Source organism: Nelumbo nucifera, chromosome 2 (assembly GCF_055504915.1).
Source record: "Nelumbo nucifera cultivar China Antique chromosome 2, China Antique-T2T, whole genome shotgun sequence".
NCBI lineage: Eukaryota > Viridiplantae > Streptophyta > Magnoliopsida > Proteales > Nelumbonaceae > Nelumbo > Nelumbo nucifera.
In genome coordinates this window covers 18,936,797-18,952,256 of record NC_142650.1, presented here as the reverse complement: position 1 = coordinate 18,952,256, position 15,460 = coordinate 18,936,797, and the positions used below count along the sequence as shown (strand labels likewise).

Below are 15,460 nucleotides of genomic sequence, written 5' to 3'. Positions count from 1 at the left end.
GATTCCAAATCTGAGAGGAAGTATATTTAGCTACCAGAGGGAGCCCCAAGTACTTGACCAGAAGATGGGTAGTCTGACAAGCCATAACTTCTGCACAAACTTCTAGATTTGTAACAAGACCTACAGGGATAATCTAAGATTTACTCAAATTAACCTTAAGTTTAAACACCACCTTAAACCAATTCAAAATTCCAAGCACCACCTCCAGTTGATTAGGAGAAGCATCAACAAAGCATAAGGTGTCATCAACAAATTGAAGAATATTGATTTTTTCTTTCTCCGGAGCAATTGCAAAGCCCTCCCAAAGCCCATTCTCAGCAGCCTTCTTGCTAAAGAGAGATAAAATTTCCATGATACAAATGAAGAGTAGGGGAGAGAGAGGATCACCTTGCCTCAAACCTCTTGAACTTCCAAAAAAACCTTGTCGTTTGCCCGTTAATTAAGATGGAGAACTTAGGAGTCTTAACACAAACTCTGATCCAGTTTCTCCAAAACTGCTCAAAATTCATTTTCTCCAAAACCAAATCCAAGCAGTGCCAGTTAACATGATCATAAGCTTTTTCAATATCTAGTTTACACAGAACACCTGGGGTCCCCTCTCTTCTTCTGGACTCCAACAGTTCATTAGCAATGAGAACAGAGTCAACCATCTGTCTACTTGGGACAAAAGCACTTTGGTTACAGGAGATAACACTGCCTAACACACACTTCATTCTTTCAGCCAAAACCTTAGCTAAGATTTTGTAAAAACTGTGCAAGAGACTAATGGGCCTGAAGTCCTTTATATTGACAGCCCCCTCAATTTTTGGAATAAGAATGATGAAAGTTGCATTCAGACTTCTTTGAAATGAGGCATTAGTGTGAAATGCCTGAAACACCTGCTTCAGATCACTCCTCACAATATCCCAACATTTTAAATAGAATAGATTAGATAACTCATCAGGACCCGGTGATTTATCATTTTCTAGCTTCTTTACTGCACCCTTACTGCACCCTTAATGGCAAGACTTCTGATTTCTATTTCAACCCTGCCCTATTTTATTGCAACATTAGGACTTGATTTATTTCTGTTTTGGTGGATCATTAAGAACTACTTAATGCTTATGACTAGTTGCAATATTAAGGTCTGCTTTATAATTAGTTTCAGTTTTGCATACCTGAGTGCTGCTGCCGCAGCAAGTCCTTTACAGAATTTAACTTGAGAAAGAAAAAAATGAGTGGTTAATCTTGTTTTCATGTGCGAGTTAAAAATAAGTGCAAATAAGATGAGGATATTGAGATGGATGAATAGGACTACACTGATACAATCAGAATTCCCATTAAAGAAGATTTAGAAAGTGAGTAGATGAGAGATGTTGATTGAGGTTATTTGATCAAGGGCCAGGCTGGGAACTGAGCAAATCAAAAGATTTGCTCCCACTCTTCGTGATCCCGTTTTTGGCTCTAGAGGAACTTGATTAGTCTCAGGATTTGATCGGTCGAATTCAAGTGCTCGTTGAAGTAGTGTCGTCAGACTCGGATCAGAATGGATTTTCAAACCAGGAATAACAGCAGTTTTTTTTTTTTTTTTTTAAGAGCAGCAGACCAGAAACAATTTGGGGTGCGAGTTTCTTGGAATGTTGACCGTCAAAATCGCCCAAATTGCATGCTTCGGCAGGTTTCTAACCTACACAGTCAATTTAATCCATGAACCAGACCAATGATCAAGAGTTTTACGTCTGGTGCAAGGTTGAAAATATTGTTACATATTGGCCTGTATTGGTCTATACGTATCGTATTAGGACCTTCCTGATACGCCCCTACAGGGGGTGTATCGGGTCAGTCAATTTAATGTTCAAACAATTCAATCCATGAACCAAACCAATGATCAAGAGTTTTACGTCTGGTGCAAGGTTGAAAATATTGTTACATATTGGCCTGTATTGGTCTATACGTATCGTATTGGGGCCTTCCTGATACGCCCCTACAGGGGCTTAAACCGCCCTACCGGCATATCGACCTACCGGTGTATCCTGTATCGATATTTAGAACCTTGGTTTGGTGCTCTTGTACAAGTCTGATGAATAAGACCTGATTATTTTAGCCTTGGCATATGAATATGGTGCCAGAGACATGATGCCCTAATACATTACGACTTTTTTTTTATACTGATTTTTCTGATTTCCACCACCATCATCTCCGGAATAATCTATAGTTACATCTTACATGGTCTAGGCAAACGAACCACTATTATGGACCCGATTATGTATGTGAAACAATCTCTATGATGACCTTAAACTGATGAATAATAGTCCTCAAACTTCACATTACCCAAACTGGACAAGAACTACTCTGTTCAGGTGTGGGGTGCCGGCAAGGGCCAACCCAAATGCAGTATCAGTACTATTTAAAAGGCTCAATCAGCAAATTTGGTTATTACCTCCATATAGTTGGCATCGGGCAAATTTGGTTGGTTATTCTCAAGAATTGCATACCAGCATTGCCTATTACATTAGTTTCTACGAACAATCAATCATCTACCAGATAAATGCATAGTTTAGAATATGGAAAGAATCTTAGTACAACTCACCCTTCAAATACAATGAAAGGGTCTTCAATTTTTTCAATCAATTATTTCACTTGATCCAAACAACAATTGCACTACATTTTCAGTTGCATAAATCACCGAGTTGGTTCCATGGTGCAGCTCATATTGTAGGGGCAAAGTTCAACTACTGAGCACAGGATAGAAGCCAACACTTGTCAGCAACTAGTCCCACTGTATCTCCCTGTGAAAGGTGCACTCAGAAATGTTTATTGTGGTCTTCCCATCAGCAGCAACCATATCACATGGCGAGTCTTCTCCAAATTCTGTAGGCAAGGACTTCCAATGCAAACATGGCTCCCATTCTGCTTCCTTGAGGATCCTTAGTATCTCCTCCACAACTATCTTGCTTCCCTCAGCCGAAAAATGAATACCATCTCTGTAGATGGAAAAAGGAGTCAAAAGTAAACATGTGATGATATATCGGCATGATTATCAAATTAAAAAATCTTACCTGCTGAATCAAACAAAAAGGAAGAAAATGCTTTTGTCTCATGAGGTTTTTGGTTGGAACAAGGCATCCATTAGAATAGAGACGAGAACAAACTGTTTATCTATCATGTCTTACTAATAAATGGTGAATGCCTTTTCATGGTGAAAATGCATAAAGGGAAAATGGTCTAGGTAGAAAACACTAATTATGAAGATGACATCATTGAAACCAAAAGTGGCAATTTTTATACAGTTGAAACATTGATTCCATTATCAGGATGGGATAGGGTATGCTCATGTTTCCGCCATGGTACTTAGAGAGGATAGTGAAGAGCTAATGCCACGCCTAGGAATTATCCTGGGCCAAAAGTAGTCCAATGACATGCTCTGACCCAAATCTTCATGTTCTGTTTTTTTTTTTTTATCTTTTCCTGGGTCATTCATCTATGTATTTTTTTTCTAATTATGAAAAGGATACGATAGATCAGATGCTAAGATCATCCATTGGCCAATTTCTTACCTAGCAAGATATCATTTTCATTACCTTGATTCCATTATCACAAGTAGAGAGGCTAAAGAGGTTGTTGCTCAAACAGTGGTGCAGATATGATGGATGTAGAGGTGATTCATGACTGGTGTGTGACCAGAACATGCCAATAAAACTAGGAACAGAAGGTTTGATTTTTTTTTGACAGTAAAAAAAAAAGTCACTAAAAAGAAAAAGCAGATACAATTTGGTGAAGAGATCTCACCAAGGCATTACAACACTGACCCCCAACAAAGAAAAACATAACAAGACAATTTTTAAAACCAAACTAACATAGCCGCTCTAAACTACACATTACTCCACTTTAAAGTCTCCGACAACTTGTCCCCAAAGTTACATATACCATGATTCTTAAACTCTGGATGAACAATAGTCCAGTCCACCATTGCAGCTTTACCTGCTACAATCTTAACATCATCTCTAGACTTATCTTTGAATATTCTCCCATTTCCTTCCCTCCAAATGCTCCAGCAGACCTCGAGAGAAATGATGCTCCAGAAAATTCTAGCTTTTTACTGTCTTGAAGCCTTGGCCATTTTGTGAAAATCTCTAACAGAGTATATGGATTCTGCAATGGAATCTTGAACATCTCAGAAAACAAGGGCCAATTGAAGACCACCAGCATGCAATGAATAAATAAATAAATAAATAAATGGCTTGGATTTTCCTCTTGCACCTTACCTTACACGTGATACACTTGTTTAGAATCTAAAATCCTCTTTTAGTTGATCAATAGTGAGAATACTCTCCAACACAAGCAGCCAAGAAAAAACCTCCACCCAAGGGGGAACTTAATTATCCCATAAACCTGAAAAATTGCTATCATCCAACTCTTCTCTTATGCATTATAGAATGACTTAACAGTGAAAATGTCATTTTTACATTCCTTCCACCATCTATCATCAGGTTACTGATATCCACTCTGATTTCTGCCAGCTTTGCATACAAATCAACAATTTAAGCATATTCTCTGTCCCAAAGAGGCTTCCTGAATTTAGGACACCAGACTATTTGATTTCCTATAACCTCAAAACACTGGGAAACAGTAATATTCTCCAAGCTTAATTTATACAAACTTGGACACATCTTACAAAGCTTCCCAAATCCACATCACTTGTCTTCCCAAAACCTCACTCTACATCCCTCCCCTAAAACAAAACAAATTTAAAGTAGTTGGCAAACACATCTTGGAACTTGGCTATTCCTTTCCAAATACTTACTCCATAGGAAGAAGAAACTTCTCGTGTCTCATTCAAGACTCGCCCCATGCCTATGCAGCACCACTTTCCTCCAAAGAGCCTCTCTCTCTCTCTCCAAAGCCACTCGCCCAGTAATGCTTTGTTGAGAATCTTGACTTCTTTCTTTTTTTTTTTTTTATCAAAAACACTTTCATTAAATCATCAGTAGAAAATTTACAGGAGGAAGACAAACACACTTATCTTATTCCCATACATCCTGCTTTCATCAGCCTACAAACCTTTTCCCAACCAACCAGATGCAAACCCCCATTCTTCTCACTTACTCCCCACATAAAGTCCTGGATCTTTTCAATCTTCTCAGCTACACCTACAGGAACTTTAAGGATTGCTAAAAAAATATACCAAAATGCCAGCAAAGTTTGGTGTTATGTATAGAACTGGCCATATTGCTCAAAAAACAGGATGTTAGTTGATCAAGAAACAACACCTCATCTGGATAATTGCAAATACTGATGATGTTAGTTGATCAAGAAACAACACCTCAAAGGGAAAAGGGGCTTGGCTTCAGGCCACTAGAAAAGATTTGAAATCTCATCTTTTAACAGATGATGGACTACCAGTAAACCTTAGTCATCCAGGAACTATATGCATACAGACAATTATACTTTTGTTTGCTATTAAGATATATAGCTTACATTGTCTCACATATTGTATTTGTTCTTTAATAATTTGGTGATTTGGTTCAACTACATAATGATATATGTCACCAAGAGTCCAAGATATTGTGCAACCTCTTTCTAAAATCCAGGAATTGACAGAGCTAGTCCAAAAACTCAGTGTGGCAGAAATGTGAATGCTTAGATGGATGAGTGATAAAACTAGAAAGGGCAGGCTTAGAAATGAAGTCATATGAAAGAACCTGGGAGTAGCTCCAATAAATGGTAAAATGAGAGAAAGTAGATTGAGATGGTCTTGTCACATGCATAAAAGACCATCTACAGCACCTGTTAGAAAAAGTGATCTTTTACATATTGAAGGGACTAGAAAAGTTAGGGGTACACTGGAACAAATTCTGTAATCTTCTTTCAAAAGATTCGGTCTAGTTTTCTTGACAATGGATAACTCCTTAAAAGAAATGTAAGATAAAAGAATACTATATTATGCCTCCTTACCGGAATGAGTCTTCATCTACCCCTAAAGCAACTCAGTTTTAGGATTTTCTTTTATGCCTCAACATCCTATATTATGCCCCTTTCCTATTGTTAATATAAAGAGAGGTGAAATGAGCCTCTTATACCTTGGATCAAAGCTAGGAAGATTGTTATCTGATATCATTATAGCATTACATGAAAGCTAATTAATTATTCTATGTAAAATGCAAGACTAGGGTCATCAACAAGCCAAGCTAGCTTGGTGTACATAAGCTTCTCTCATGGGAGACAACCCTGACTCTGAGTTGAATTTCCAAGCTCTTTTGAGCAGTCCCAGTCCATCTCATTTAGCTCAGCAAGCCTAGGCCAACCTACAACTGCCTGGCTTTTTCTACATTCAACTTGTGTAGATATTTTATACCAATAATACTTGAAGCCAAAAGTTAATTAAGAATATCTATTTCTAACCAATTCATTACTAATTCTTTTTTATTTTAATAGCTTGGAGAAATGGACCTTGGAAGAAGGGTTTTGCAAGATTTCACATAAGACAGTCCTGATATTTCAAATGGGCCTAGACAACTGAACTCAAGCCTGCTATCCTTAATGAGTTCACACCATCCTTGAATTTTTTACATAAAGTAGTTAGATCAGTTCTATTTCTTCAATATCACCCACTTCTTTTAACCAATATTAACATTAACTTTGAGGGGTCTAAGAAAGAGAACACCATAAAGAGTAAGAGAAAGGTTAAGCAACTGTAGAATGGATCAATGAGGATAATATGGGGCTTAGGTTGATAGTTGCTAGTTGGCTTAGATTGATAGTTGCTGAAGTGGTCACCCCATCCCTTGGGACTCCAGCTGGTATCATCATATATGGAAAAAGAAGTTATTGGATTGACAGTTGCTGGACTAACCATGTTTTCTCTGTTCCCTTAAAGTTTAAGAACCATGAAGATAGTTATCAATGGGCCATAACCTGTGTGTGTTCCCAACTCTTCAAGTTGGTGAAAACAGTTCTGGGAATGTGCAAGGCATCCCATGAGTGTAGGTGATGATTTCAACATGATCACATAATCACATTCTCCAGTGGGAAAGGAAAGGAAGTTGAATAACAAGAAACACATAGGATTTTGAATATTTGTTAATGACAGCAGTCAGAAAGATCTTTTCTTCAATATCTGGTCTAACATACAACCTCAATAGGATTTCAGTTGTGCCCAAGTGAGAGGAACATTTTGGTAGACTTTACCAATTGGCCCCCTTTGGCTACTTTAGGAATATCAATAAACCCTATTATGTTCTTCTAACATGAAGTTAGGATACTTTTTTTCCTACTCCTTTCTTTTTGAAACATGTCTCACTGTGCAGTTAAAGTGCCAAACCAAATATTAGTAACCAAGTTGGACATGTAGTCTGGTCAGCATTTTAGTCGGGTTTCAGGTTGGATTTGGATTGATACCAAGTACCAACCTGTGGCAAATCCAACCTGCAGATAGCATAGCATTGAAACATCTGTACATATATGGTTGAGTATAGGTGTAGTGTTTGTTGAGTGGATCAGATCATGTTTGGAGTGGCTTAGGTTGGGGTCAGATTGAGCCAAACCTGCACTGAACCAAACTATTGATCCCTAGCAGAAAAGATACTAAGGGAATAGATATGCCTTACATAAATAAAAGAGAGATAATTGCTCAACTTGAAGGAAAAATAAGAGCAAACCCCAAGTATGCTAGCTAACAAGCTTTGAAATCCTACTCAACATAGTTTCATAGTTCCAAGAATAAACAGGATCAAAGGCACAAGCAAGAAAAGAATGGCTCCCGGTAACCATACATAGACTTTCCTAAACTTTTAGCTGGACAATAATTCCCACTTCCCCTGGACAAATCCTTATTTTAAGTCCAAAACTTAGCACGAAGGTAAACAAAAACATATTGATAAAAATTCATTTTCCAAATCAAACTAGGACAAAAACATGATTAGTATTCTTCAACTCTCTCATAATTTTTTTATGGATAACAGAAACTTTTATTAATAAAGAGATTAAAAAGGAGGATACAACAGGAGGGAGGGGTAAAATCTCTTAACCCTCCCTGAAAGTTTACTTCATCAAAAAAGAATAGCTCCTCTCACCCCTTGCTTAGACAAAGAGCCTGCCAAGGAATTGGCACACCTTTTAGTCCACTGAAAGTGAACTTCCATGTTTTGAGTCAGATGTTTAATTTTCTTTTTCTCATTTAAGTATTTCCACAAACTGAAGTCTTCCTTCTGCAGCCACCTAATAACCAGGCTAGAGTCACCTTCCACCACCAGTTTTCTGATATTCAGCTGCTGTGCTCTTTTAATCCCTTCCAAGACTGCCAGTATTTCAGCCCTCAGAGATTCAACTCTCTCATAATAAAGGATTTCAATAAATTTTCCCTTTGAAATCCCCCAATAACTACTTCCAACAAAAAATAAAGATCCTTCATTGACTCTAGTTAGAAATTAACATGTCATGCACTCCTAACCACACCCCCAATTCACCCTTAGGTACATGTAGGCCCTACATCTTCCTCTTATGAGGCAGGATTGCACTTATCACTCTCAAACAGGTATGGGGTTGGTTGGAAGGGATTTTTTTAGTTGATCCCATATAACATCTCCCAGATGGGAATGGAATAATCAACAAGTTTATTTTTTGCAACATAGTATTTGTTATGCAAATAGAACACCATAGGCACATTTGTGGGTTCCTTGATATTTTCAAAATAGAAATTGTCAACTGGTTGAGTGAAATGTTGGATAAAGAGGATACCAAACTTACGTAAAACACACATTCATCCAATCATCTCTCTTCTGAATAGCATTAAAAAGATCAACAGCCTTTACATCAATTTCCCTGCAAAGCTCTAAACAAGCATCTGAATATCTGTGACAGGCCTCATTTGTCCGATCTATCTCACTAAATATAGCACTGCTTGCAGAGAAAACACCCATGTAAGAATTACTTCTATTCTAGGAACCATAGGAAACAGATCAGAAAAAGAAATACACAGTATTTATCAAAGCACCTTGTTCCTTTGCGAACCACTTCCTCATTGACAGGAGGACAGCTAAGAAAAATAATGCGTGTATTCTCTGAAAGACTCTGATTGCCAAACACTTTTGTTAAAATGTTTGTACATACAATGTTTATAGAATGAAATCTAAATACTTTCCAAGTAGAGCTTATAATAATCTACAAATGAGGAATATCAAGTCATAAAATGAACCAACTAAATGCTTGATATATTGTCCTCGCTTGAAGGTCCAAGAGGTAAAGAAGAAGGCTAGCATAGACAAAGAAGTAATAGGTTAATTCCTAGTAGACCATGTCTTTATTTTTGGCACGATACAGTTTATCCCCCAGTCAGCCAATGGTCTATGGCTTTGGTATCTACTTGTTGGACATGACCCCCTCAAATAGAAAAAAGATTATATATGATAAGATATTACCTTGAGATGAAATGCAATCTTTCTCATGTTTTCAACATACTCTGGGAGTGGAACATGAGGGCCTAAGCCAGATGAATGAGGGCCCATTGAATCATTTCCCCCAAAATAAACTATCACCAGAGAAGGTTGTACAGCAGCATCCTAGAACAAAGACAGGATCAGGATGTTAGTGTAGAAGCATTAGTGCATGACAATGCCTTGGAAAAAATAAAAACTTGCTAGAAACACAATAAGTGGCACAAGTCATGGAAAAGTGTAGGTCATTCCACTCAAAGAATTTCTGAGACAGGTAACAAACAGCTGTAAGCCAAGTAGCTAAAATTTAGTCCTATTATACCAGAATAACAATACATGTCTCAGACACAAATAAGTACCTGATACAACACTAGGTTCTGCAATAGACTCTTCTAGAGTGCACTCTATAAAATAAATACTAATATGTAAAATGATGTGCACCACCAACAGCTCCAGTTGGAAGAAGTGATTTGTTACAAGTGGAAGGGGCTAGAAGAGCTTGGGGTAGACCAAAACGGACAAGGGTAGTAGTAAGAAATGATCTAAGCACTAATAAACAGTGGATATGACTTTAAATAGAACGGGTTGACGAAACAGGATTCATGTAGCCGACCCCATATAGTTGGGATAAGGCATGAGTGATGATGATGATGAAGTAAAATGATGTGCTTTAACACATAATACTATAGAAAATCTGTATATATCAGATGTTTGCATAAATTTGTCAAGATGAGTATTGAAAAATGGCACTTGGCTTCAAAAGTAGTAGATATAGAAGTATGATATAAGCATATTAACTAGGATATGGAGAATCATATCCTTATTTCTTGTATCCATGTGTATGTATCCATATCTATGCGTCATAGAATTGTTCTATTCACAGTTGCAAAAGAAACTACCAAATAAACATCTTATGTGCACAAAATGTAGCTCTGACATTTATAAATACAAGATTATTGCACAAAATGTAGCTCTGACATTTATAAATACAAGATTATTGCAGGTTTGGTTCAATCTTGAAACTGGTAGTTTGGCTACAGATCCAATTTCTTAGATTAAATGTACTATTTGTTTGCTCAGTTCATGACATTCACTAAGACCAGGATGCCAGCCGGCTAAACTTGCATGTGTCAATTTGTTAAAATTGCAACCTGATTGATGAATATACCGTCCATAGTCACAAAAGAATTCAGAGATGCTGATGTCATAAAGGTTGAACATTAATATTGTGGGCCTCATACATGGCTAAACTACAAGAATAACCCCACAACATCAACAACCTAATAGTTAAATGATCGGATGCTTCCTTAAAGGATAGGCAACATGCACCATGAGGATGCAGAAAACATGTTGAGCTCTTCACAATTACAAAATAGCGATTCGTTAAATGGTTGACACTGTAAAACATGATTGAAAAGAAATGATGATTAGAGAGAAAAAGAAGAAAATAGTGGGATTGGACAAGAAACGAGGCTCTTTTGATATTACAGTTCTTTAATGGATAAGATGTTGTCCCTATTGGGACAGTTATGCTTAATGTCCTCTGTTGAGGAGTTGTTTATCACTTTTATAGGCTGTTTCTATGTTGGTTCTATGTTTGGGCAGCCAGGTAGCATGGTCTTTTCTCTTTCTTTTACTAAGGACACTTAAGTCCTTATTTTTCACTAAACATGGGTATAATTGTAAACACATTATAAGTAATATATAAATACCCAGCCATCTGTTAAAGTGGGATTAGCTGATTCTAATCCCAATCGAACAGGGGCTGAGGGTTTTCTTCTTTCTCTCTGCTACGGTTACAACTTCTTCACTTTTCTCTGCTGAAACTTAGTTCCAATAGATTACATCCTCTTTAGGTATACTAGATTGGAGATATATGGAGATTCACAGGTACTAGTGAGCTGGTTAAGGGATGGATGGTGAGGACTGAGGAAAGGCCATGGTGTTATTATTGGCAACCAGGGAGAACACCTCATTCTTCTAGATTAGAAAATCAGCCAATGATCTAGCAGACTCTTTTTCCAGAAGTAATATAGGCAGGAGTTTTTGTATTGATTGGGGCTCAGCCCATCTAGACTATTTGTCTTGGGGTGTTGAGGGGCTGATTAGGTCAGGTCAGTGGCTTTTGTTTCATTTTCTTAGGTTTCTTGTTATGATCCCTAGACTTATCTTTTCTATCCATTAATAAAGTCTACATTTGGTCCTGTTAGCAATCAAAGAAATGATTAGGTCTGGATTTTTCTCAGTTTCAGGCATGGCTTCAATGATAAGGTCTGCATAGTTATTTTCTTAGCCAGATTGAGACTACCCCCATCTTGCTAACGTTGGAATGTAGAAAGGTTCGACGAAAGAGGAACATAGAGAGAGTTTTTTATAGTAAATGCAAATTCATTAAAAAAGAAAAAGAGAAAGGACTATAGTGAGAGCTTTAGGGTTCATTCCCCCCACATTTATCCCTCTTAATAGTTCCTGTTGATTTGGAGGAAGTTCCTTCCCGGTCAAATTTATAGAGAGTTTGTGTGCTTCTTTTAGAGTTCTTTATTTTGACTACCTTCCTTGACAGGTTCCGTTATGTGCTTAAACCAATACATCAAAATCCCTAGGACTGTTGGAACACGTAAACCACGGCAGTTTGACCATTAAGGATGTATGGCCCGTAACAATAACATACTGCCATGCTTCTGTAGCTGACGTCCTGGTGGCTCTCATTCTAGGGAGCTCCTACTCTGGCAGCAACTAGCATTTTCCCTAGTTGCTCTCACTCCAACAGTAGCCCTTTCCTTTGGCAGCTCTCACTCTGGCAACAGGTAGCCCTTTCCTTTGGCAGCTCTCACTTCGATCCAGGTAGCCCCTTCCATGGTGACTTTCACTCTACCCCGAGCAGCACTTTTTCACAATGGCTTTCACTCTACTCCAAGTCCAAGTAACCCTTTCCATGTTTCAAACCTAAGATGTGGAGTAGGCTTTGATACCAATTATTATGTACCTAACCAATATTCCAAATGCCCTAGGGATGAGGAAATGCATAAAGACAAGTCATTTAATCATTAAGACCATACAAAGTTCCTTGTGGTAGAGAACTTGTTCTCAAGGAAGCACATTATTCCCAGCATGTGTTTTTGTGCAAGTTAGCACAAAATTGGTTCACGACTGACTTTACTTTTCTTCTTTCCTTTTTTTTCCTAAAAGGCAATGCAAAAAGGATAATTTTCAACGAGAAAAGAACAGAACCATGTAATGGCTCACCAATAAAAAAAAAGTTACATAATTGTTCACTCATTCACTGCCATAAAGCCCGTTGAGCAAGAGAAAGAAGAGGAAGAGAAGAAGGAAGAAGGAAGAAGGAGAAGGAAGAAGAGAGAAGAGGCTGGCGGACTTAATGCCTCAAGAGAACTTGCTTCATGCGAGTGAAGCATTTGTATTTATACTATACTGGCCGTACAACACAAGTGGTATTGAAATTACAAAAATACCCCTACGGTCACTAAATCTGTGTACAGTACATACAATAACATCTGTCAACACTCCCCCTCAAGTTGGAGAATAGATATCAATCATGCCCAACTTGTCACAGAGATCTTGATGTCTGGAATGGTTTAGCCCTTTTGTAAAGATGTCTGCTAGTTGGTCTTCAGAGCTGATATATGGAGTGCATACTTCGCCTGTGATGACTTTCTCTCTGATAAAGTGCTTGTCAACTTCAATGTGCTTTGTTCTATCATGTAGTACTGGGTTAGCAGCAATATTTATAGCTGCCTTGTTATCACAGAGTAGAGTCATGGGTTTGTCCACTAGAAAACCCAACTCACCCAACAGATTCTTTATCCACATACCTTCGGCTACTCCGTGTGCCATTGCACGGTACTCAACTTCAGCACTGGATCTAGCTACCACCGCTTGCTTTTTACTCCTCCAAGTAACAAGGTTCCCTCCTACAAAGGTGCAGTAACCACTAGTAGACCTTTTGTCACTTTGAGATCCAGCCCAATCCGCATTTGTATAAATTTCAACTCTCAAATGTCCATGCTTCTGGAATAATAAGCCAGCACCAAGGAACTTCTTAAGATACCACAATATCCTCTCTGCTGCTTCAAGATGAGTGGTCCTAGGTGCATGCATGAACTGGCTGAGGACACCAACAGCATATGCTATGTCTGGACGGGTCATAGAGAGGTACAACAATCTCCCTACAAGCCTCTGAAATTGCTTCACATCTTTAAGAGGTTCACCTTGGCTGTCACTTAACATATGGTTGGGGTCAATGGGAGAGTCAGATGGCTTAACCCCAATCTTTCTAGTGTCCTTAAGCAAGTCTAGGACATATTTCCTTTGGGAGATAAAGATACCCTTTCTTGATCGGGCAACCTCAATTCCAAGGAAGTATTTGGCAGGTCCTAGATCTTTCACTTCAAACTGAGTGGCAAGGAAACCCTTCAAACTTTGAATTTCATCCTTCCAGTCGCCAGTAACAATTATGTCATCCACATATACTATTAGGGCAGCCATTTTACCTTCTCCCCTTTTCACAAACAGTGTGTGATCTGACTGACATTGCTTGTACCCCCTCTGCTGAACTGCAGTATGAAATCTGTTGAACCAAGCTCTTGGTGATTGCTTCAGCCCATATAAAGACTTCTTTAACTTGCACACTTTCTATTCATTTCCTTGAGCCAAAAAAACAGGGGTTGAACCATATAAACTTCCTCTTCAAGGTCACCATTCAAAAAGGCATTCTTGATGTCGAGCTGATGTAGATCCCAATTCAGATTAGCAGCAAGAGAGAAAAATACTCTAATAAAGTTCATTTTGGCAACAGGGGCAAAGGTTTCTGCATAATCAACTCCATATACTTGAGTAAACCCCTTTGCCACTAAACGAGCTTTATACCTCTCCACGGTTCCATCAGCCCCATGCTTAACAGTGAACACCCATTTACATCCAACTGGATCCTTTCCCTTAGGGAGATCAACAAGTTCCCACGTGCCATTCTTATGAAGAGCATCAATTTCTTCCTTCATGGCATTTGTCCATTCTGGTACTGAGAGAGCTTCTGCCACATTCTTGGGAATAGGGATACTGTCAATGGAGGTAAGGAAGGCACGAAATGAAGGTGAGATGTTCTCATAGGAAACAAAGTTGGAAATGGGGTGTTTAGTGGTGCACAACCTAACACCTTTCCTGTGGGCAATAGGAAGGTCAAAACCATCATTGGGAGTCAAGTTACCTGAGTGAGTATGATCTTCCCCCGAGGAGTTTGATGGCACTTGAGGTACAGCTTCTGGATTCTTCACATCTCTTGAACTTGGTTGGCCTTTACGACGACGAGAAAAAACACAGAAAGGTGGAGGATCAGAAAGAGAAGGGGGAGAAGGAGAAGGATTAGGAAGAGGAGGAAGTTGAACCAGTTTCTCCTCATGCCTACACTCCCCTTGAGGAGAAATAGGAAAGAAGGGCTCATCTTCAAAGAAGGTAACATCCATGGAGACATAGAATCTCCGAGAAACAGGATCAAAGCAACGATACCTTTTCTGAGAGAATGAGTAGCCAAGAAATATGCACGGGATAGCACGAGAGTCCAATTTCCCCCAGGTGGTAGATAGGTTTTGGACAAAGCACCAACAACCAAAAACACGAGGAGGGATAGAAAGAAGAGGGGCCTTAGGGAAGAGAAGCTGATGTGGGGCTTTGTACTCTAACCAACGAGAGGGCATTCGGTTAATGAGGTATGTAGAACAAAGAACAGCCTCAAGCCAAAATTGTTTGGGAACATTCATATGAAGTAGTAAACCTCGTGCCACTTCAAGGAGGTGTTGGTTTTTCTGTTCAGCCACACCATTTTGTTGTGGCGTGCGGGCACAAGAGCTCCGATGAAGTGAGCCATGTGAAGCAAAGAACTCCGTGAGGTCACTATGAAAAAACTCTTTTGCATTGTCTGACTGAAATATTTGTATCTCGGTCTGAAATTGGGTGAAGATCATCCGCTGAAAATCTTGGATAATTTTAGGTACTTCCTCACGGGTTCGCATTGGGTATACCCAAGTGTATCTGGA

The 15,460-nt window shown here is 38.7% G+C and overlaps 1 protein-coding gene across 1 annotated transcript in view; it reads right to left on the bottom strand.

The window, feature by feature from the left end:
* Positions 1-2,515: 2,515 nt before the first annotated feature.
* LOC104595034 (SGNH hydrolase-type esterase superfamily protein) overlaps positions 2,516-15,460 on the bottom strand; it is a 34,328-nt gene continuing 21,383 nt past the window's right edge. The window contains exons 3-6 of the mRNA XM_010255582.3: positions 9,396-9,536; positions 8,972-9,048; positions 8,725-8,874; positions 2,516-2,963 (exon numbers count right to left, since the gene is read on the bottom strand). Coding sequence (XP_010253884.1) covers positions 2,750-2,963; positions 8,725-8,874; positions 8,972-9,048; positions 9,396-9,536 — 582 coding nt within the window. The 3' untranslated portion in view covers positions 2,516-2,749. The remainder of the gene's footprint in view (positions 2,964-8,724; positions 8,875-8,971; positions 9,049-9,395; positions 9,537-15,460) is intronic.